The sequence below is a fragment of the Bos javanicus genome, chromosome 20, assembly GCF_032452875.1.
Source record: "Bos javanicus breed banteng chromosome 20, ARS-OSU_banteng_1.0, whole genome shotgun sequence".
NCBI classification, from domain to species: Eukaryota; Metazoa; Chordata; class Mammalia; order Artiodactyla; family Bovidae; genus Bos; species Bos javanicus.
In genome coordinates, this window is record NC_083887.1 from 71,154,995 (window position 1) to 71,178,452 (window position 23,458).

Below are 23,458 nucleotides of genomic sequence, written 5' to 3' on the forward strand. Positions count from 1 at the left end.
CACTTTCTAGAACGTGTTTATTAAATAAGGTTGCCTGTTACACCATAAATTATTTTCTTTAATCGCCCTAAAGAGCTGCTTTCTTGTACGTTAGGCAGAAAAATGCAACATTCTCTTTACCTCAAGACAGTTGATGAAAAAGGAGACACCTGACTGATTGACACGTGAAGGGTGTGGATGAACCTGTCTTTTTAGGACGTTTCGGGCCCTGAAGACAGCAGAGAGGGGCTCACAGGGCACGCGGCGGGGAGGTGGGCCGCGCGTCTCGGGGGCTGCCAGGGAACAGCGCCAGGGTCTTCTTGAGCTCCTTGTAGCTCCAGTGCAGGTGCTCCACCTCCGCCTGGTGCTGCGCCCGCACCTGGTCCAGCTCCTGCAGCAGGCGCTCGTTGGTGCTGACCAGGGAGCTGGGGGCGGGGACAGCGCTCAGCCCGGAGCCACCCGGCCCCCTCGTGGCCCTGCCTCCCCTGCTGCTGCCCAGTGCCCCCCTGGGCGGGTCTCCTTGGCCCGGGGCTGGCGGGTGCCCCACTGGCCTGTGAGCTGAAGGGGTAGGGAGGGCCCTCAACACTGACAACTCTGTTCCATTTCTAAAAAAGGCTCAAAGACAGAGACCCTTCTAATTCCTGGTCAAACACAATTCTGATGTGGACACAGTAAACTCGAAGTCCTGATTCTGGGTCATTGGGGCCATCTTTAACTCTGGAGGGGTCTCAGGAGGAGGGTGGGGCTAGACACTGCCAACCCCGGCCCAACGCTGACTGAGGGCCTTCATGGCACCACGAGGAACTGATGGCACAGGGCCGTGTTCTCCACAGAGCTGCCCCCAGGGACAAACCCCGTCTGCTAGGACAGCAGAGGGCTGTGGTGCCCCGTTGGCCAGGACCTGCCTGGCCCTCCCCTCTGGGTCAGGGGCTGGGTGGGCACGGGGCCGTGGCCCTCCACCCCCACAGGGTCACGGCCTGGCTCCACTGGCCGCAGGGGAGCTGCGGAGACCTCAGCCCGACAGTGGGGAGGGGCAAGGGAGCAGAGGACGGGGGAGGGCGCCGCCCGTTTTACCCCCCGGCCGGGGTCCCCTCTCCAGACACCACCCACTCTCCCCACAGGTCTCTTCACAAAAACTGGGCCAGGGAGTGAGGTGGCATCTCCACTTTCCCAGAGAACAGTCGAGAACCACACCAGGGGCTGTGTGCAGGCTACCAGGCACCGCGCACCGCCCCAGAGGCTGCGGGGAGGGCCGCGGGCGGCACCTGTGGCTCTCCTGCAGCATCTGCGTGAGCTCCTGGATCTTGTCGTAGTGCTCCAGGTGCTGCCTGAGCTCCACAAGCTCGCCTGAGAGCCGCTTCATGCTCGCCTGGAGTCCTGATGGGACAAGGGTGGCTGTGCTCAGGGAAATCACTCACTCCTGTGCTGGGAGACGAGATGATTCTAGGGTGTCAGTGAGCCTGGGGAACGTGGGGCGAGGTCATTGGGATGGACAGCATGGCCCCCTCGTCCCACCCAGGCCCTGGGCCAGCCCTGCTGGGGGCGAAGCCCCGGACCCCACCCTCTGGACGCCCGTGAGGAGCGCATGTGCGAGGAGCAGAGGAGGGCAGAGGGGGCTGGATCTGCTGGACGGGCTGGCCTTCAGGGAGAGCCCAGAGCCAACACAGCTAGAGTGAAGGTCAGGGGGGTCGCTCACCGGGCAGGAGGGCCCAGGAGAGCCTCCGCAGTGGCCGTGCTCATGCCTGAGATGCATCTGCCCAGCGGGGCTCTGAGAGACCAGAACGGAGCAGGTGCTCAGGCAGAAGCCCCCGGGGGACCCTGCGATGCCTCACCTACCCCAGGGCAGGCTGCACCCCAACTCCAAGTCCCAAGGGCATGCCTGCAGAACTCCAAGAGAAGGAAGAGACGAAGACATCGACCTGGGTACGGATGGAGCCGTGAGCAAGGAGTGCCGGGGAGGGTCCTGCAGCCTCTAGGGGTCAGCGGGCTGGCCCCGTGCACGCCCGCCCAGATGCACTCACAGCTCCTGCCGAGCCTGGGCCCAGTGACACGGGGACGCACACACAGTGAGAGCCACGAGCTCACCGGAGATCTGCAGGTTCAATGCGGACGGAGCGTCAGCGGTCCTCACATCTTTCTTCATGCTCAACAAAAGCGACTTCAAGCTACTGCTCTCCTCCAGAGATCTGTCCAGATGCTGCCTCAGATAATCCTGGACAGAACAACGCATGCAAACAGGTCAAACTCTGCCCACCGCACTGGTACAAAGCCGGCACCCAGGTCCATTTGCCTGGATGCACAGGGGAAGGGGAAGGGGTGCCACCTGCTCATCCACCCAAGCCTCCAGATCTGTGGTCCTGCTTCCAGGCCGCTCTGCCCAGAGGGATGCCGCGGGAGCCGCCAGCGCTATATCACTGCCTTCACGCGTCCTCTAAAGCGAGGCTCTGTGTGGGGTCTCTCTTGATAAAACAGTGAGCACCAGACATTTCCAACACTTGTCTCCAGCAACCTCGTGGCTGCTGTCCCTCCTGTTCTACAAATGAGGGGACAGAGCAGAGGGTGCTCTCGCCCTGGAAGCCGCCCCCTTTAAGCGGGCAGCCCACTGCACACGCGACACACAGAAGCCATGACATGCACGCTCAGGGTGGCCTTCCGCCTGGGTACCCTTGTCAGCAGCTGTCGCGGTGTGACTCCCGGGATTGCCTGGAGTAAGTGCAGAGGACCCACACTCCCTTGAGCCTTGGAGGCGACCATAGCCCCAAGTTGCAGCCTGATGGCAACTTCAGGAGACCCCGAGTCAGCCGCGTTGGGCCCTGACCGGAGGCCACACGGGGAAGCATGTGTTGTCTGAGGTGTGGCCAGGTGGTAGCTCCCTGGGCAGCAACAGATAACCGAACACAGAGGGCTCGGCACCAGCTTCTGCCCCACAGCCCCTCCTCTCAACCACGGACAGAAACCAACAGCTGCTGCACAGCCAAGGAAACCAGCAATGAAATGCAAAGCCAGCTTATGAACTGGAAGCAAAATATCTGCAAACCATTTATCTAATAAGAGGTTAACATAAAAAATACATAAAGAACTCACACAACTCAACAGTGAAAAAACATGATTTAAAAATGGGCAGAGGATCTGAACAGACATCTTTCCAAAGCATACAGATGGCCAACACAAACATGAAAAGATGCTCAGCATCACTAATCACCAGGGAGACACAGGTCAAAACCACAGTGAGGTATCCCCACCCTTGTCAGGATGACCATCATCAAAAAGACAAGTGACAGCAAGTGTTGGTGAGGGTGTGGGGAAAGAGGCCCTCCTCTGCTGCTGGGGGGATGTAAGTTGGTACAGCTGCTATGTAAAATCGTATGGTGATTCCTCGAAAAGTTAAAAAAGAGCTACCAGAGAAAGCAATTTCATTTCTGGGTATTCATCTGAAGAAAACAAAAACACTAGTTTGAAAATATATGCACACCTCCATCTTCACAGAAGCATTACTCACTATTCCCAAGATATGGAACAACCTAAGTGCCCATTAACAGATGAATAGACAAAGATGTAGTATATAAATACAATGAAGAAAACAAACACCACGGGATCTCACTCGTATATGAAATCTAAAAGGACAAACAAACAAAAGAGCTGAAGCTCATGGGTGCAGAGAACTTGGTAACTGCCAGCGACAGAGGACAGGGCTGGGAGAAATGGGTCAATGGTTTTGGTTTTCTAGTTTAAATCAACTGAATTTTTAAAAAATGCTGCTGCAAAGAAAAGGAAGAGGTTGTTAATTAGATAAAAACAAAAGACCCAAGTGTATGCTGACTAAAAGGAACCCACCTTAAATATAAGCACTAAGGCAACACTAAGGTGGCTATGCTAACATCAGACAAAGCGGAATGAGACAGTAAGCACATGTGGGCACAGGGGGTAAGTGTGAGGGGAGCACGGCACACTCAGGGCCCTGACGGGAGTGACACAGCAGGCTGGAGTCAGGTGACAGCACCGCATGGAGGGAGAGGCAGAGAGGGGCCCGGAGGGGCGCACGCGGGACGGCAGCGCCCAGAGGACTCTCACTGCAGACCCCACGCTGAGCACACGGGTCACCACGGCAGCTTACCTGCACATGCGGGCACAGCCGCGGGCCCAGCCACATGGCGCAGGGTGACCAGACTCGCACCACCAGGCAGCCTAACTCCAGCGCCCACACACTCACCCTGACGACACCTGAGCCTGACCACAACAGCAATTATAGGATGTGAATCGAATCTTTCTTGTTATAAACCATAAATAAACCTGAACTAACAGGAGAACACTCTAGATAGTCCCCATGCCATTACACTGAACCGTAATCAGCGGAGGTGAAAGCCTCTCGCACTGACGCACGTTGGTCTCCCTTCCTACAGCACACGGTCGAGGCACCCGGTGACGTCACGTGACCTGCACGTGCACAGTGACGCCATGACCACAGTCAAGCCAGTGCACACGTCTCCTCACAGAGGAAGCATGTTTTGCTGATGAGAGCACCAGGACTCTGCTCTCAACACAGCTCCAGGGTCAACATGGTCCGACTAACGTGACCGTCAGCCATGCTCAGAGCCCTGGACTAACCCTACAGAACTGCCGCTCTGCCCACAGCGCCCACCTCCCACTGAGGGTGACCACCGGTCTACCCTCCGCTTCTGTAAACTCAACTCTTAGACCCCAGGTATGAGGTCACGGAGGTTTTTCTTGCCACGTCCGACTAACTTCACTTAGACAACGCCCTCGAGGTCCATCCAACAAGACCAACTCAATGGCCAGGAGTTTGAGCAAGCTCCGAGAGATGGTGAAAGACAGGGAAGCCTGGTGTGCTGCAATCCACGGGGTTGCAGAGTTGGACACAACTTAGTGACCGAACAGCAAGACCGCCCCACTGTAGGCTGTGTGAGGAGTCCCCATACTATTTTCCAGTGTCTGTGCCAAGTCACACTCCCGCCACAGAGCACAAGGGTTCCCCCGTCTCCACACCCTCCACGTGCTGTCTCCTTTGACGAAAGCCACTCTGCAGGTGTGCAGTGGTGTCTCGCTCTGGTTTTGACTTGCATTTCCTTGGTGATTAGTAATACTGAGCATCCTTTCCACGTGTCTGTTTGGCCACACCACGTGGCCTGTGGGATTACAGTCTCCAGCTGGGGACTGAATCCACACCCCGACAGCAGAAGCAGAGTCCTAACCACTGATTGCCAGGGAGCTCCCTCCCAGGAGTTTTATAGTTTCAAGTCTTATACTTAAATCTTTAGTCCATTCTGAGTTGGATTTTGTGCTGTTAAGACAAGGGTACAGGTTCATCTTCTGCATGTGAACATCAAGTTTTCCCAACACCATTTACCAAAGAGATCACTCTTTTACCACGGTGTGTTCCTGGTGCCTTTGCCAAAACTCAGTTGACATCTATGTGAGGGTGTATTTCTGGGCCCTCTATTCTGTTTCGGCAATCTATCCCTGTTTTTATGCCAGCACCATACTGTTTGATTACCAAAGCTTTGTAACATAATTTTAAACTAGGAAGTGTGATGCCTGAAAAATGATCTTTCTCAAGATTGCTTTGGTGATTTGGGGTCTTTGTAGAACCAGAAAACGAAGAATACAAATGATAAGAAACATACAAATTTTAGAATTGTTTTTTCTGTTTCTGTGGAAAATGCCATGGAATTTTTACAGGGATTACACTGCATCTGTAAATGTCTTTTGTTTAAGATCTTTAACCTTCTTGGTTAAGCTTATTCTTAACTGTTTTATTTTTTTGACACTATAAATGAATTGTTTCGGAATGCTCATTGCTATAAAGAAGTAAGAATGATCTCTGTTATGCTTTGTATCCTACAACTTCACTGAATTTATTCTAGTTTTCTCTCGTGGTATCTTTAATATACATCATCTATAAGCAGAGGTAACTGTACTTCTTCCTTTCCAATCTGGATGCCTTATATTTCCTTTTCTTGTCTGCTTGCCCTTGCTAGCATACCTGACCCCTGAACAATGGCGGGTGGAGAGGGTAGGGGTGCCAACTCTCCTTGCAGCCGAAAATCCACAAATAATTTATACTCAATTTATAGTCAACTTCCCTAATCTGCAGTTCCGTATCCAAAGATGCAGCCAACTCCCAACTGTACAGTATCCCTGTATCTACTGGGCTTCCCAGGGAGTGCAGTGGTGAAGGATCTGCCTGCTGATGCAGGAGACACAGGAGGCACAGGCGCTATCCCTGGGCTGGGAAGATCCCCTGGAGGAGGGAATGGCAACCCTCTCCAGTATTCTTGCCTGGACAGAGGAGCCTGGCAGGCTACAGTCCGTGGGGTCGCAAAGAGTCGGGACACAGCTGAGTGACTGAGCACAGCACATATACTATTTACTAATACAAAAAATCTGCATATAAATGAATCCATGTAGTTCAAACCCACATTGCTCAAGGGCCAACCGTCCTTCCAGCAGAAGAGACGATATAAGAGTGGACATCCTTGTCTCATACTGGATCTTAGAGGAAAAACTTTCAGTTTTCTCCACTGATCATGAGGCTGGCTGAGGGCTTCTCATAAACAGCCTTTATCATGCTGAGGAAATTTTCTTTTAAAACACCTATTTTGTTGAGCTTTTTTTAAAAATCATGAATGGATGTGGAACTCAGTCAGATGTTGCACCTGTATGAACTGGGCTGACAGTATTCTCTGTCTCTCTCTCCATGTGTTAATGTATCTGTGCACACAGCTCCCTCGGGGCGTACAGTCTTCTTGATATGCTGCTGCACGCAGGATGCCAGTCTTCTGCTGAGTCTCAGACAGCAGCAGTCTGTAGTTTCTCTTCTTGTGGAGTCTTTGCTTTGGTGTCCAGGAAATGCTGGTTTAATAAAACAGTGTGAAAGCAGGCTCCCTACTTCTATTTTTTGGGAGTTTGAGAAGGGTAAGTATTGATTTTTCTTTGAGTATCTGGTAGAATTCAGCCATGAAACCATCTGGTTCTTGCTTTCTTAAGAAGTTGGATACTGTTCCATCTTATCTGTTATTGACCTATTAAGCTTTATTTCTTCTTGACACAGCCTTAGTAGGTTGTACGATTCGAGGAATTTATCCATTTCTTCTAGGTTCTCCAAAATGCTTGTAAATAATCATTCCTTGACCTCATTTCTGAGGCATCCATTGTAATGTATCCACTTTCAATTCTGATTTTGAGTCTTCTCTCTTAGTCTACCTAAGAGTTTTTTGTGTCTTTTCAAAATCCAACTCAGTTTTGCTAATTTCTTCCTGTTGTTTTCTACTCTGCACTTATTTCTGCTCTGATCTTTATTATTTCCTTCCATTTACTTTGGGTTTAGCTTCCTCTAGTTCCTCGAGTTGTAAAGTTAGGTTGTTTATTTGCTATTTTGAGACCTTTTCTCCTCTTCAGCGTAGGCATTCATGAATGATGGTCTCATGGTGAAGTTACAGAGGACGAGGGAGTTGAGCTCCTCTGCCAGGTCCGTACCACACTGGCTCTGGCTGCCCAATGGTGCCACCTGGTGGTGGAGCTGTTGCAGGGCCAACAGGACAGCCCGGCCCCACACTGGCTGGGGCAGGCAGGACAGCAGCAGGGACCCAGGTCACCCAGGTCCCTGGAACCTCCTCACCAGGGGTCTCAGAGCCTGGGGCAGGGAACACCGAGACCAGAGAAACTCCCCCGCAAGCCCAGCCTCATCCTCCCGCCTCTCTCAGAACAGAACAAAGCCGCTTGGGGCAGGCAGAGCTGGGATTGGCAGCAATGCAGACATCTGCAGCCACTGTCATGAGGGGTCCTGGAGTGAGAGCCAGGCCGCGCTCCTCAAGGGCAGCTGGCATCCTGGATGGGGAAGCCTGGTGGAAGAGGGGGTTCATGCTCTGCAAAGGCAGGGGGGGCCCCAGGGTTGTACCCGACAGCTGTCAGGGGAAGCACAGTTGAGAAGCTACGCTCATTCTGTGATGTCAAGACTGTTTTTGCCCCTACTAGGAATAAACGGAACAAACCATCTCCTTCCGCGTATCGCTGAGTTCCAACACCACCTCAGTCATCTTCACGCCGTACTGTTGCTGCAGCTCAGTAAGGCGACTGTGCAAAGACTTATTTTCCAGAGTCAGGGAGCTAATTTCTTCATTCACAGTTGTCGAAGTGTCCTGAGTGGTTGTAAACTCTTGAACAGACGACAAAATGTGTCTTGCCTGAGCTAGAAGAGAGCATGTTAAGAGAATGAGTATAGACAAAACGTGTTCAATGCATTTTGAAAAATACAGGCTGCACACCTCAAAAACATTGACAGGTATGAAGACTAGAAAAGGGACATGTACGCCATTGAAATGGCCTTATCAGGCCTGTTTACCCCGAGGCGTGGATGGGGACGACAGGCAGACAGCAACAGCTCTAGGGACCTAGGGGAAGGAGCCAGCATTGCTGGCTGCCGATGCCTTCCAGGAAGCTGGGCACCAGGCAGGCGGGGAGGAGCAGCCACCGGCCACTGGCGCCTCCTGATCTGCTCCTCCTGAGCACCCTGACACTGTAAGCAGGGCCCTCGGGACGCCCCTGCAGCCCAGAGGGCAGTGAGGCCGGGAACGGGTCCAGCGAGGCCAGGGGACCAGGGCCCAGCAGCGGGCAGGTGCTGGCACGCAGCACCCTGGGCCAACTCACCAAGGAAGGCTTCGCTGCTGTGCAGGGACCTGCGGCCACTCCAGTGCCTGTCCACCAGGTCAAGGAGCGCTTCCAGGAGCAGCGCCTCCAGGGTGGCCTTCTTCCCGGGCAGCGCGGTGGAGTGCAGTTTGGGACATGCCTGCCCAGAGACAAACCCCCCTTGGCTCCTGTGCCCGACCCAGCAGGCGCGATGCAGTGTCAGACTGCTGCCTCGTCCGCTGCCTATGCCACGGAGGAGGGTCACACTGCACACACCTGCAGGCATGGTAGGTGGGACTCGCCTCCCTACCCCCTGCATGCCTGTCCATGTCTGTGAGGCGGGGAAACCATCCCTCAGTGGGAGGAACGGCTGAGCTGTGGCCTGTGTCAGTCAAGAGACCAGGCGGTTCTGAGCGCCGGCGTCCTGGGCCCTCCTGACCAGCCCCTGCCACTCTTGTGGGGTGGGGAAGAGACAGTCTCAGCTCAAACGCTCACTGGAGCCCGGTGGCCCGAAGTGTGACCAGCGCAAACAGGACCAGAGGGAGGGCTGGCTGGGCCGGTGCAGCAACCGGCTGCTAAGCAGAGCCTCACGGCCCCAACCATGCTGGGCCCACAGCCACTGGCATTTCCATCAGCGCTTACTTTTCTTCCCTTTAGAAATCATTTCATCAATTTTAAGGGATTACTGTAGAAAGGGAGCTGGCTCCTGCCCTCTGGCTCACTTTCTGAGTATCCAGGGAACATTTCCTGAGAAGCGGGGATTTAGCGAGTCAATACCAGGAGGGCCAGAGCTGGGATGAGGCCCGGTGTCCTCACTGTTAAGACAAAGCAAAAGTTTCCTCATAAAGAGCATCTGGTACAGCCAGCCAGACCTGGAAGGGGGTGCAGGAGCCACCGGGCCCCTCACTCCTGCCACCCCCCACCCACGGGAGCCCAGGGCACGGGGATGCACAGGCCCACGAGGGGTCATAGGGCTGGGGCAGCCGTCCCCTGGGGCTGGTTGGCGTGGGGACACTGAGGCCAACAGCTGGCCACAAGCAGCGGAGAGTGAGAGAGTCCAGGGGCACCAGCATCAGCACTTGCGTCAGAAGCTGCACCGACGCGGCCTCAGGCGCAGGAGCAGAGCCCAGTGGGGTCAGGCTTCTGCCTCCCACTTGAGGAGCTGGGGTCAAGCCCTCTCCAAGACAACCACCTGGGGCCACAGTGCTGGGAGGAGGGGCGCTGCAGGCAGCATTCCCTCGTGCAAAGTCCCAGCCCCGCAGTGAGGGGGCCCATCAGGGCGGCTCTGCCCACAGTTAACATCCTTTCGGGGACAAGAAAGCCCCAGCACAGTCCCGCAAATCTCCATTTTCACGCCTTCCCTCAGTCCAGTAAGAGACTGAAGATGCAGCCAGACCAGCCGTGGAAGCAGACCTCGGCCCATGGCCTGAGGCAGCCACCCCAGGAGCCACCCAGCACCTACGACTCCAGCGTCCCTGGTTCTGCTGGTCTCCATTCAGGACCAACCACAGGGGCTCAGCACTCCCCTGGCCCACTTTGAGCTGGTGGAACCCCCCAGGCCCTCTCAGCTGGGGTGCTCTCCCCTCCTCTGCCCACGTGGGGCGCTGTGGCAGGGCTGCCTGCTGCCCCCTGTCCGCACAGTGGTCTTTACTCGAACCCCAAACCTTTGAGAACATCTCAGTCTCCAACTTGGCCATAACAATGGCCTACGACCACTGTCTACGACCACTGTGGGACAATCTGGGGAGAACCTCCTCTTGTGAACCCGGAGAATCACAGCACACACAGCTGGGACCGCGTTCACGACAGCCCTGGGGGAGCACCAACCACGGGACGAGAGGCAGTGTGGCTGGAAGGCCCGAGCGGACACCTCAAGGCGCCCCACACCAGAAGACAGCTGGAAGTGCATTTTCTAATGGCAGCGGTGACCACACTACGGAGATGTGCACGTGAGGGCCGTGTCCACCCCAAGCACCCCCACCCCTGCTCACCTCGCTGGCGCTGGGCGGTCTTGGCTGCTCAGGCCCCGGGGTGGCTGAGAGGGAAGAGGTGGCCTGGCCCCAGCCCTCCGAACTGCTCCTCCGGCTCACACTCAGGCTCCCCTCCAGACAGCTGAGACAGGCCTCGTCCGCAGGCGCCTGGAACCTCCCACCAGGCATCCTCCGCTTCCTGTACTTCTCAGGAGCAGGTAAGGGGTTTAACATTTTTTGTGTCGACACGCTGGACTTCTGAGAAGAAGCACCTGAGTCCTCAGTCTCCGTGGAGTCTGTAACAGAGAAGCGGGCAGAGCCCTCACCATCAGGCTCCGGGGCTCAGGGACCAAGGCCGCAGTTGTGTGCACACAAATACGGGAAATTGACCAGAAAGTGAAAGACTGACCAATTACTGTGTCTTCCTGCAAAACTATGTATAACCAACTGGGTCAACTGCGTCTGTGAGCAGATGAACCACTGCTGTCTGGCTGCCTGGGTCAGAGACCACCTGGACACCAATGCCCCCGGCTCCGCGTCCGTCACCAAGTTCACCTGACCAGTGTCAGCAGGCCACCAGGACCCCCTTGCCAGGACTGGTCTGACTCACAGACTCAGAGGGACCCAGCACCCGCCTTCCACAACCCAAATGCACACCAGTCACTCTCCATGCTGCACCCCCCACTATGTGACACTGCCCCATTTCCCCCTGACCTGCAACAGCCTGGGGCTTCTGCACGAGCCCACACCCCCACAACACCCCCGCCGAGTCTGGCCACAAGGAGCCAGCAGAACAAGCCACCTGGAACTGAGGGTGACCCCACAGAAGTACAGTCTGAATGCTTCAAAGCTCCGGGAGAGAGACTACGGAAACCGAGAACGTGTTCCTGCTCACAAGCATCTGAGACGTAACATTAAGATACTCCATGTGGACTGGATGGATCCTGGACCAGAACACGCACACATGCACCCCCACGTGAATCCATGTAAAGGGACACGTGTGAGATCTCACGACACAACGTACATGCAGCGCGAGGCCGTGACTGCGGGCCATGGGCACTGGGCAGGCGCCACCACGACCTGCCCTGCCTCCAAGGCCCCACAAGCTCACCTGGATACAACTCAGGGACTAGGTTTGCTCACACTCGGGAGGTTTCTGACGCTTTTTCCACCTTCATGCAAACAACACTCTCAATTAACTTATTTATTTCCGTTGTCTTTGTGTTATTCAGTTGCAAAGTTGTATCTGACTCTTTGTGACCCAAAGGATCGCAGCATGCCAGGTTCTTCTGTCCTCCAGAGCAATCTCCCAGACATTGCTCAAATTCAGGTGCATTGAGTCAGTGATGCTATCTAATCATCTCATCCTCTGCTGCCCCCTTCTCCTTGTGGCTTCAATTTTCCCAGCATCAGGGTCTTCTCCAATGAGTCAGTTCTTCACATCAGGTGGCCAAACTACTGGAGCTTCAGCTTCAGTTCTTCCAATGAATATTTAGGGTTGATTTCCTTTAGAATGGACTGGTTTGATCTCCATACAGTCAAAGGGACTCTCAAGGGTCTTCTCCAGCAACACCATTCAAAGGTATCAATTCTTTGGTATTCACCCTTCTTTATGGGTCATACCTGAATGGTCTAATGGTTTTCCCTACTTTCTTCAATTTAAGTCCGATTTTGGCAATAAGGAGTTCATGATCTGAGCCACAGTCAGCTCCTGGTCTTATTTTTGCTGACTGTATAAAACTTCTCCATCTTTGGCTGCAAAAAATATAATCAATCTGATTTCGGTGTTGACCATCTGGTGATGTCCATGTGTACAGACTTCTCTTCTGTTGTTGGATGAGGGTATTTGCTATGACCAGTGTGTTCTCTTGGCAAAACTCTATTAGCCTTTGCCCTGCTTCATTCTGTACTCCAAGGCCAAATTTGCCTGCTACTCCAGGTATTTCTTGACTTCCTACTTTTGCATTCCAATCCCCTATAATGAAAAGGACATCTTTTTGGGTGTTAGTTCTAGAAGGTCTTCTAGGTCTTTATAGAACCGTTCAACTTCAGCTTCTTCAGTGTTACTGGTCGGAGCACAGACTTGGATTACCGGGATATTGAATGGTTTGCCTTGGAAACGAACAGAGATCATTCTGTCATTTTTGAGATTGCTTCCAAGTACTGCATTTCGTACTCTTTTGTTGACTATGAGGGCTACTCCACTTCTTCTGAGGGATTCTTGCCCACAGCAGTAGATATAATGGTCATCTAAGTTAAATTCACCCATTCCAGTCCATTTTAGTTCACTGATTCCTAAAATGTCGACATTCACTCTTGCCATCTCCTGTTTGACCACTTCCAATTTGCCTTGATTCATGGCCCTAACATTCCAGGTTCCTATGCAATACTGCTCTTTACAGCATGGGACTTTGCTTCCATCAGCAGTCACATCCACAACTGGGCACTGTTTTCACTTTGGCTCAGCCTCTTCATTCTTTCTGGAGTTATTTCTCTACTCTTCTCTAGTAGCATATTGGGCACCAACTGACTTGAGCAGTTCATCTTTCAGTGTCACATCTTTTGCCTTTTCATACTGTTCATGGGGTTCTCAAGGTGAGAATACTTAAGTGGCTTGCCATTCCCTTCTCCAGTGGACATTTTGTCAGAACTCTCCACCATGACCTGTCTGTCTTGGGTGGCACTATACAGCACGGTTCACAGTTTCACTGAGTTAGACAAGGCTGTGGTCCATGTGATCAGATTGCCTAGTTTTCTGTGACTGTGGTTTTCAGTCTGTCTGCCCTCTGATGGAGAAGGATAAGAGGCTTATGGAAGCTTCCTGATGAGAGACTAACTGAGGGGAAAACTGGGTCTTGTTCTGATGAGCATGGCCATGCTCGGTAAATCTTTAATCCAATTTTCTCTTGATGGGTAGGGCCATGTACCCTCCCTGTTATTTACCTGGGGCCAAACTAAGAAGAGGTGGCAAAAATACACAGAAGAACTGTACAAAAAAGATCTTCACGACCCAGATAATCACGATGGTGTGATCACTGACCTAGAGCCAGACATCCTAGAATGTGAAGTCAAGTGGGCCTTAGAAAGCATCACTATGAACAAAGCTAGTGGAGGTGATGGAATCCCAGTTGAGCTATTTCAAATCCTGAAAGATGATGCTGTGAAAGTGCTGCGCTCAATATGCCAATAAATTTGGAAAACTCAGCAGTGGCCACAGCACTGGAAAAGGTCAGTTTTCATTCCAATGCCAAAGAATGCTCAAACTACAGCACAATTGCACTCATCTCGCATGCTAGTAAAGTAATGCTCAAAATTCTCCAAGCCAGGCTTCAGCAATACGTGAACCGTGAACTTCCTGATGTTCAAGCTGGTTTTAGGAAAGGCAGAGGAACCAGAGATCAAATTGCCAACATCTGCTGGATGATTGAAAAACAAGAGTTCCAGAAAAACACCTATTTCTGCTTTATTGACTATGCCAAAGCCTTTGACTGTGTGGATCACAATAAACTGTGGAAAATTCTGAAAGAGATGGGAATACCAGATCACCTGACCTGCCTCTTGAGAAATTTGTATGCAGGTCAGGAAGCAACAGTTAGAACTGGACATGGAACAACAGACTGGTTCCAAATAGGAAAAGGAGTACGTCAAGGCTGTATATTGTAACCCTACTTATTTAACTTATATGCAGCGTACATCATGAGAAACGCTGGACTGGAAGAAGCACAAGCTGGAATCAAGATTGCCAAGAGAAATATCAATAGCCTCAGATATGCAGATGACACCACCCTTATGGCAGAAAGTGAAGAGGAACTAAAAAGCCTCTTGATGAAAGTGAAAGAGGAGAGTGAAAAAGTTGGCTTAAAGCTCAACATTCAGAAAACGAAGATCATGGTATCCGGTCCCATCACTTCATGGGAAATAGATGGGGAAACAGTGGAAACAGTGTCAGACTTTATTTTTTGGGGCTCCAAAATCACTGCAGATGGTGACTGCAGCCATGAAATTAAAAGACGCTTACTCCTTGGAAGGAAAGTTATGACCAACCTAGATAGCATATTCAAAAGCAGAGATACTACTTTGTCAACGAAGGTCCATCTAGTCATGGTTACGGTTTTTCCAGTGGTCATGTATGGATGTGAGAGTTGGACTGTGAAGAAAGCTGAAGGCCGAAGAATTGACGCTTTTAAACTGTGGTGTTGGAGAAGACTCTTTTGAGTTCCTTGGACTGCAAGGAGATTCAACCAGTCCATCCTAAAGGAGACCAGTCCTGGGTGTTCATTGGAAGGAATGATGCTGAGGCTGAAACTCCAATACTTTGGCCACCTCATACAAAGAGTTGACTCATTGGAAAAGACCCTGATGCTTGGAGGCATTGGGAGCAGGAGGAGAAGGGGATGACAGAAGATGAGATGGCTGGATGGCATCACTGACTCGATGCACATGAGTTTGGGTGAACTCCGGGAGTTGGTGATGGACAGGGAGGCCTGGCGTGCTGCGATTTGTGGGGTCGCGAAGAGTCGGACACGACTGAGCGACTGAACTGAACTGAACCTACAGTGGAGGTAATGAAGATAACGGCAATCTCCTCCCATGTACGCACTGCTATACGCAGTGCCCCCAACCCAGGAGTAGGCCACCACTGACCCACACCTCTGCTGGAGACTCCTGGACACTCGAGGGCAAGTCTGGGTCAGTCTCATGTGGGGTCATTGCTCCTTTCTCCTGGATCCTGGTGCGCACAAGGTTCTGTTTGTGCCCTCCAAGAGTCTGTTTCCTCAGTCCTGTGTAAGTTCTGGCAGCTCTATGGTGGGGTTAATGGTGACCTCCTCCAAGAGGGCTTATGTCACATCCAGGTCTGCTGCTCCCAGAGTCCCTGCCCCTGCGGCAGCCCCCTGCTGACCCGTACCTCCACAGGAGACACCCAAACTCAGTTCTGTCTCAGTCTCTGTGGGGGCTCTGGGTCCTGGTGTGCACAAGGTTTGAGCCCTCTGAGCTTCCCTGGTGGGTATGGGGTTTGATTCTAAACGTGATTTCATCCCTTCTACCGTCTTGCTGGGGCTTCTCCTTTGTGTAGAGTTTCCTCCTGGATTATTGGAAAAGGATGTTTGCTATGACCAGCATGTTCTCTTGACAAAACTGTTAGCCTTTCCCCTGCTTCATTTTGTACTCCTAGGCCAAATTTGCCTGTTACTCCAGGTATCTCTTGACTTCCTACTTTGCATTCCAATCCCTTATGAGGAAGAGGATGTCTTTTCTCAGTGTTAGTCCTAGAAGGTCTTGTAGGTCATCACAGAATCGGTCAACTTCATCTTCTTGGACATTAGTGGTTGGGGCATAGACTTGGATTACTGTGATACTGAATGGTTGGCTTTGGAAATGAACAGAGATCATTCTGTCATTTTTGAGACCGCACCTAAGTACTCAATTTTTTATTCTTTTGTTGACTATGAGGGCTCCTCAATTTCTTCTAAGGGATTCTTGCCCACAGTAATAGATAAGATGGTCATCTGAATTAAAATCTCCCATTCCCATCCATTTTAGTTCACTGATTCCTAAGATGGTAACGTTCAATTTTGCCATTTCCTGCTGAACACATCCAATTTACCTTGATTCATGGACCTAACATTCAAGGTTGCAATGCAATACTGTTCTTTACAGCATCGGACTTTACTTTCACGACCAGACACATCCACACCTGAGTGCTGCTTCCAATTTTGCCCGGCTGCTTCATTCTTTGTGGGGCTATTAGTAATTGCCCCCCACCTTTCCCCATAGCATACTGAACACTTTACAACCTGCAGGGCTCATCTTCTGGGGTCATGTCTTTTTGCCTTTTCATACTGTTTGTTCATGGGGTTCTCGCAGCAAGAACACTGGGGTGGGTTGTCACTTCCTCCTCCAGTAGACCACGTTTTTCACAACTCTTCACTATGACCCGTTCATTTTGGGTGACTCTGCATGTCATGGCTCATAGCTTCATTGAGTTATGCAAATCCCTTTCCACGACAAGGCTGTGATCCATGAAGGGATTTCTAAATTGTAGCTATTGTCATAGGCCCATGATGTATTCAGAAGAGAATGTGTATGCGAGTCCAAGTGTATCAAGAAAGCACCAAAGTACTCACAGAGCAGGTACCTACACCACGTATGTTTTACAAATGTTAGCTTTCATTTGTAAAGGAGCGTATTCCCTTAACACATCTCAGGGTCACACACACACACAGTCGAGAGAAGAGGAGCACAGCACACCGGGGGGCTCACCTGGGGTGAAGCGCTGTGGGGGGAGCTCGCCACAGCACTGGTCCTGCAGCCTCGGCTCCACACAGCCCGCCCTGGAGCTGCTCCTGCGCCGCTCAGGGCCCTTCCACAGAGAGTCCCCGCACTGGTGCTGGACTGACTGAGGGCTCAGTCGGTGCCGAGACTCTGCTGTGTTCAAAACATTTAAAAAGTTTATTCCATTAAAACTTACACTTCCGGTTTCTGACAGCGTAGCATATCTGTCAAGCACACTCCTATGTGGGGTAAACAGGAAAGAAAAGCTGAGTGGATAACACAGCGCCAGCCACCCTGCAGGCGTCACTGCCCACAGCACCCCAGGCGAGGGGACCCCGCCCGACCTCCAGCGGGAAGCACCATCCAGCCGATGAGTTGGGACAGACACAGCAGTCAGCGGATCCAGAGACTCCGGCCACTGAATGAACAACCTTGCAAGGTTGTCTTTGCAATAAATGGCACTGGTACAGCTGGATACACGTTGGGACAGACGGACAACCTGAGCCACTACCTCACACCACAGCCAGAAATTGACTCTAGAGAGCAGCTCTCAGATCTAAGTGCAGGTCCCCAGGAGGTGGACAGGGGAGGAAGCCTCCACAAGCACAGCCAGCACACTGAAAAGCACCACCACGGAGGAAAACAGGGTGGAGCGACCTCACTCAGATAGAACCGCTCCTGGAAGCACTGCTTAGGAAATGAAAGGCAGGCCACAGGGTGGGCAGAAATCTGAGACAGGCTGTGTTCTACCAGCATAATGGAGTCCGGGGCATCAATACCAAGAAAGGAATAGGGGAGGGGGGCAGCAGGAACAGAAACGGCTCACAAGATGACATGAGCGCATGAGCAGGCTGCTGGGACTCATCTCCAGGAAACGAGAACTAAACCCCTCAGTAGACATTGCCGCACGCTCAGGACGGGCGCCACACTGGAGGGCCCGACAGGCCCGGGAGGTGGCGGGGAGGCCGAGGCAGGGTGCTACTGCAGCAGGAAGACCCAGATGCTGTGACTTCACGAAAAGCTCCTGGGACCCATGAGAGAAGCAGCAGCAAAGCAGCTGAAGCTCATACACGAGTCCTGGCGGAAAAGCCAGCACGGGCGTGAAGGAGCTCACATGCCCGCCCTCGTCAGGTGTCAACCCCTCACTCAGATGCAGCTGGAGCCAGAGAGGAGCCCCCTTGAGGCCAGCGGGGACTCAGCCCGTCCAGCACAGGACGCCCCACATCTTCGCTACCCCCGCAACTGACCTGAGAGGGACCTGAGGTGACAGACTTGCAGTGACTACATCCACCTAAACACACTGACTTCTCCTGCAATTCCACGACCAAATTACTGATATTTCCAGGTGCACAAGACTTCCTGAAGGGTCTACATTTAAAGGTAAATTCTCTTAAAAAGGCGGCGTGGATCCTGAGGCAGCAGACATCAGCCCCCCAGCCGGGCTTGCACCCACCCTCTCGGCAAGGAGCAGCCTACCTTGGGAGGTCTGGAGGCTGGCCTCTGACTCCTTCTGGCTGGAACTCATGCCCCCAGGAGGGTTGCTCAGGTCCCACTCGCACTCGGCAATGAGGCTCAGGACCGCCTCGTCATCCGCATCCATGACCAAGCACTTCTTGGCGGAGGAGTCAGTGCACTTGACTCTGGAGTGATGAGGTCTACAAAGACAAGCAAACCTGGCTCTGTGCTCCCACCCCCACCCAGCGCGTGAAGACCCCGGGACACAGCCGCCCGCACTGCTGACCCTGCCTCAAGGTCTCAGGAGGAGCAGCGGGGGCTTCTGCCACAGGGAAGGCGGAGTGAACTCGGCCAGGATGACTGGTCACCACACCCGGCTTCATTAAAGGGTGGCAGTTCCAGGAAGCCCCCCGTGCAAGGATCTCCTAGCACTGTGGTACACGTGACCAGCAAAATTCAAGGAGGGACTTGTCTGGCAGTCCAGTGGTTAAGATCCCATGCTTCCAATTCAGGAGGCACGAATTCTATCCCTGGTTGGGGAAGCGAAGATCCATATGGACCAACCAAAAAACAAAACAAAAAGAAAGTTCAATAACATGGTGTTCCAAATTTCTATTTTCACATTAAGTGAATATATCTCTCTAGCAACTGAAACATGAGGCTGTAGAATAGGATGTCCCTCCATACAAAGGCAAACATTCACAGGAGACCTAATTCTAACAAAGGCAGCTTAAGAATCACTCTTCAAAACAGAACTCAGTCACACACTACGAACATTGGCTTTATGACCCTGATCACACTTTGAGAAGTCAATGACACTCTATTTTCTAGAGCTGAGAGTCTTCCAGGTCCCTGCAGAAAGAAGGGGACTGGGTTCTCCTTCAAGGTCTGCCCACAGACACCTGATGGTGGACACATACAGCCTATCGGGGTCTCTACTGTCACCTCTGGATAATAAGGTCACTGTACCAGATCATCTAAACTCTGTGATAACTTAGTCTTGAGATAATCAAGGATAGGTCAACTGAAAACACGTTCCCCAGGTGGCTCAGTGGTAAAGAATCCATCTGCTAATGCAGGAGATGCAGGAGACACGGGTTTGTTGCCTGGGCTGGGAAGATCCCCTGGAGGAGGGAATGGCAACCCACTCCAGGATTCTTGCCTGGAGAATCTGGTGGACAGAGGAGCCCGGCGGGCTACAGTCCATGGGGTCGCACAGCGTTGGACATTACTGAGAACACACAGACTGCAAAACATCGCTGAAACAAAGTAAAGATGACATAAGTAAGTGGAAACACACCACATATGCATAGACTGGAAGACTCAACACTGTTAAAATATTCATTGCCCAAAGAAATCCACAGAATCCGTGCGATCCTATCAAAATCCCAATGATATTTTCCCCAGAAATAGAAAAGCCATCCTAAAATGCATCTGGAATCTCATGGAGCTCCAAACAGCCATAACAACATTGAGAAGAGTAAGCACTAGAACCAGGTTCAGAAACGCTGGATGAAATCAGGCTTTGATTTTAGACAACTGTGAGTAATAATACTACAAGGTCTAATAGAAAAAAGAGACAATGTGAAAGAACGGACGGGAAACCCAAGCAGAGATGGGGAAATTCTAAGAAAGACCCTAATAGAAACGTTAGTTGAAGACACTGTAACAGATGAAAAGTGCCTCTAATGAGCTCAACAGTAAACTGGATGTGGCTGAGGAAAGAACCTCTGAACTTGATAACATAATAACAGAAACTCTAAAATTGAAAAGCAAAGATTAAAAAAGAATGGAAAAAAAAGAAAAACCAGAATAGAATACCTAGAATCGTGGGCCAACACCAAAAGGCCTAATATTCACACATGAGCCTGCCAACAGGAGAGAAGGGAACTGAAGACGACTAAGAATCCCTTAAGGGAATGTCAGACACCAAATCACACAAACAGGAAGCTCTGAGAACAGTGGTAGAATAAATGCTGGGAAAAATTACATCAAGGAATATATCCAAACTGGAGAAAAGCTAAGACAAAGAAAAAAATCTTCAAACAAGTCAGAAGGGAAAGTTCTTTATGTACATTATTGTTGTTCAGTTGCTAAGTCGTGTCTGGCTCTTTGTGACCCCATGGACCTCAGCATGCCAGGCTCCCCTGTCCTTCATCATCTCCTGGTGTTTGCTCAAAATCACCATCATTGAGTCCATGATGCCAATCCAACTATCTCATCCTCTGCCGCCCCCTTCTCCTCCTGCCTTCAATCTTTCCCAGCATCAGGATCTTTTCCAATGAGTCGATTCTTCACATCAGGTGGCCAAAGTATTTACTGGAGCTTCAGCATCAGTCCTTCCAATCAATATTCAGGATTGATTTCCTTTAGGAATGACTGATTTGATTTCCCTGCAGTCCAAGGGATTCACAAGAGTCTTCTCCTGCACCACAATTCAAAAGCATCAGTTCTTCAGCATTTAGCCTTCTTTATGGTCCAACCCTCATATCCATACATGACTACTGGAAAAACCATAGCTTTGATTTTGTGGACCTCTGTCAGCAAAGTGGTGTCTCGTCATAGCTTTTCCTCCAAGGAGCAAGCGTCTTTTCGTTCCATGGCTACAGTCAAGCCCACAGTGATTCTGGAGTCCAAGGTGAGAAGAATCTGTCACTGCTCCCACGTTTCCCCCTTCTGTCCGCCATGAAGTGACAGGACCAGATGCCATGATCTTAGCTTTCTTACTGTTTACACTGTACTTAGTCTATTAAGTGAGCAACAATATTATGTTAAAAAACAATGTATACACTTTAATTTTAAAACGTTTTATTGCTAAAAAGTGCTAACCATCATCTGAGGCTTTTGCAAGTCATGGCAGCAATGGGATCACAGATCACTGTAATATAAAAAGCTGAAAAAGTCTGAAATACTGCAAGAATTACCAAAATGTGACACAGAGACATGAAGTGAATAAGGAACAAATGCCATTCAGAAAATGGCACGACAGACTCGCCTGACTCGAGGTTAACACAAACCTTCAATCTATGAAAACACAGAATCTGCAAAGCACAATAAAGCAAAGCACAGAAAACGAGGTCTGCCTGTCCTGTGTGCTCAGGGCGACCACCAAAGTGAAAACATGCCCATAACTGATGTGTTAACGGGGAAATGGAATCACTGGATGATCACGTAAAACCACGAAAGGAAGGGAAAGATCAGAAGACAAAGTAAGAACAAGGGCATCAGACAGAAACAGCGAACACAGCAGCTGTTAACCCAGCTGCATCAAGAATCACTTCAGACATCAGGGTCTAAACGCACCAAGTGGAGGGCAGAGACGGTTAGCGCGGATCAAAATACAAGGCCGACTACATGTTACCTACAGAAGCCCCCTTCAAATATAAAGATGCACAGGTTAAAAGTAAATGGACAGAGAAAGAAAAACAGACTATGCTAACACCAATCAGAACAAAGTGGAAGTAGCTACATCACTTTCAGACAGAGCTGACTTTGGGTGCTGAGTGCAACCTGGGATAAAGAGGGGTCAGGACTCAGGGCAGCTCTGCAGGAAGACGCAGCAGCCCTGGACGGGCTTGCACCAATAAGACAGCATCAGGTTACCCAACACAGCCACTGAGGGAGCTCAGGAGGATGGATCCACTTCCCTACCCCGCGTCAGAAAGGGGTGGATCCCGCAGGCAGACAGTCACCAAGGACACAGCTGGGCCCGACACCACCACCTGGAGGAGCCGGCGTCCACTGTGTCCAGACAGCAGGACACTCGTCCCACAGTCACACGGAACACTCACCAACACAGATTCGTCCTGGGCCACAAAACATGCCTCTACACGTTAAAAAGAAAACAAATCACACGATATTTGTTCTCAGGGCACAATGAAATTAAACTTGTAATAAAATAAGTAACAGAAAGATAACTGGAAAATCTCAAAAAAAGGAAGATTAAACAACATATTCCCAAATAACATGAGTCAAAGAAACCTCAAAGTATTCTGAAGTAAAGTACTTCAAAATAAAAATATTTTCAACCAAATTAAAAAGAATATACACCTCACTGAAATTTGTGGGATGCAGTGAAAGCAATGTGTAGAAGGAAATACATAATACTGAATGCATAGTAGACACAGTACAATCCAAAATCAGTGACCTAAGCTTCCATCTTAGGAAACTAAGAAAATAAATCCAAAGCAGGAAGAACAAAAGTAATAGTAAAATTTAGAGTAAAAATCAATAAAGTTGAAAACAGGAAAAAAAGAAAATCAACAAATCCAAAAGCTAGTTCTAAATTTAAACACATAAATAAAATGGAAAAACCTCTATCTATAACAGGTTAACTAGGGAAAAAAGACGCATCACTAACACAGGAAGTAAAAGCAGCAGCACCACTGGAGATCCTGTGGAGCAAGAGGGTAACAGAGAGCACCCTGCCCACAAACGGGATAACCCGGATGAAACGGAACCGTCCTGGAAACGCACAATCTTCCAAAACCCACACCAGGAAAAGTAGATAGTAAGAACAGACTTGTATGGATTACAGACCTTGAATCAATCATTGATAGCCTCCTAAAATACCAGGTCCAGATACATTCACTGGTAAATTCTACCAACATTTAAGAAAGAAATTATACCAATTTTCTATAAGACAGAAGAGGAAACAGAGGGAATACAGACTAACTTATTCTATGAGGCCAGCATTACCTTAATGCCAGAACCAGCAAAGACAATGCAAGGAAAATACAGACCCTTTATCTCCCATGAACACGGATGCAAAAAATCCCCAACAAATACCAGCAACTTGAGGCCATGAAGGTATGAAAAGAAGTCTACACCACAAGAGAGTGGGGTTTATTCCAGGTGCACAGCTGGTTCAACATTCGGAAAAAAGTCAGTGTAATGCATCACATCAACAGGCTCAAGAAGAAGAGTCACGTGACAATATCAGTAAATACAGAAAAAGTATTCGACAAAGTCTAATACCCATCCGTGATAAAATGGTCAGTAAACTGGGCATGGATGGGAACCTGCTGCACTGGATAAAGAACACCAAGGGAAGCCCGCAGGTGGCAGCAGACCTGGTGGGAAACACCCGCTGCCACCCCGCCAAGACCAGGAGTGAGGCGAGCACGGCCCCACTGCCC

General features: G+C 50.7%; 1 protein-coding gene across 13 annotated transcripts in view; it reads right to left on the reverse strand.

The window, feature by feature from the left end:
- The window catches only part of CEP72 (centrosomal protein 72), a 37,497-nt gene continuing 14,039 nt past the window's right edge, over positions 1 to 23,458 (reverse strand). For 4 of the 13 annotated variants that reach the window (XM_061393952.1, XM_061393957.1, XM_061393963.1 and 1 more), the window contains exons 5-11: positions 18,342 to 18,520; positions 16,854 to 17,018; positions 10,614 to 10,888; positions 8,644 to 8,782; positions 7,989 to 8,185; positions 2,065 to 2,191; positions 411 to 1,356 (exon numbers count right to left, since the gene is read on the reverse strand). In XM_061393952.1, the coding sequence (XP_061249936.1) occupies positions 992 to 1,356; positions 2,065 to 2,191; positions 7,989 to 8,185; positions 8,644 to 8,782; positions 10,614 to 10,888; positions 16,854 to 17,018; positions 18,342 to 18,520 (1,447 nt within the window). In that variant the 3' untranslated portion in view covers positions 411 to 991. The other 9 variants (XM_061393956.1, XM_061393959.1, XM_061393953.1 and 6 more) reach the window with 7 other exon arrangements.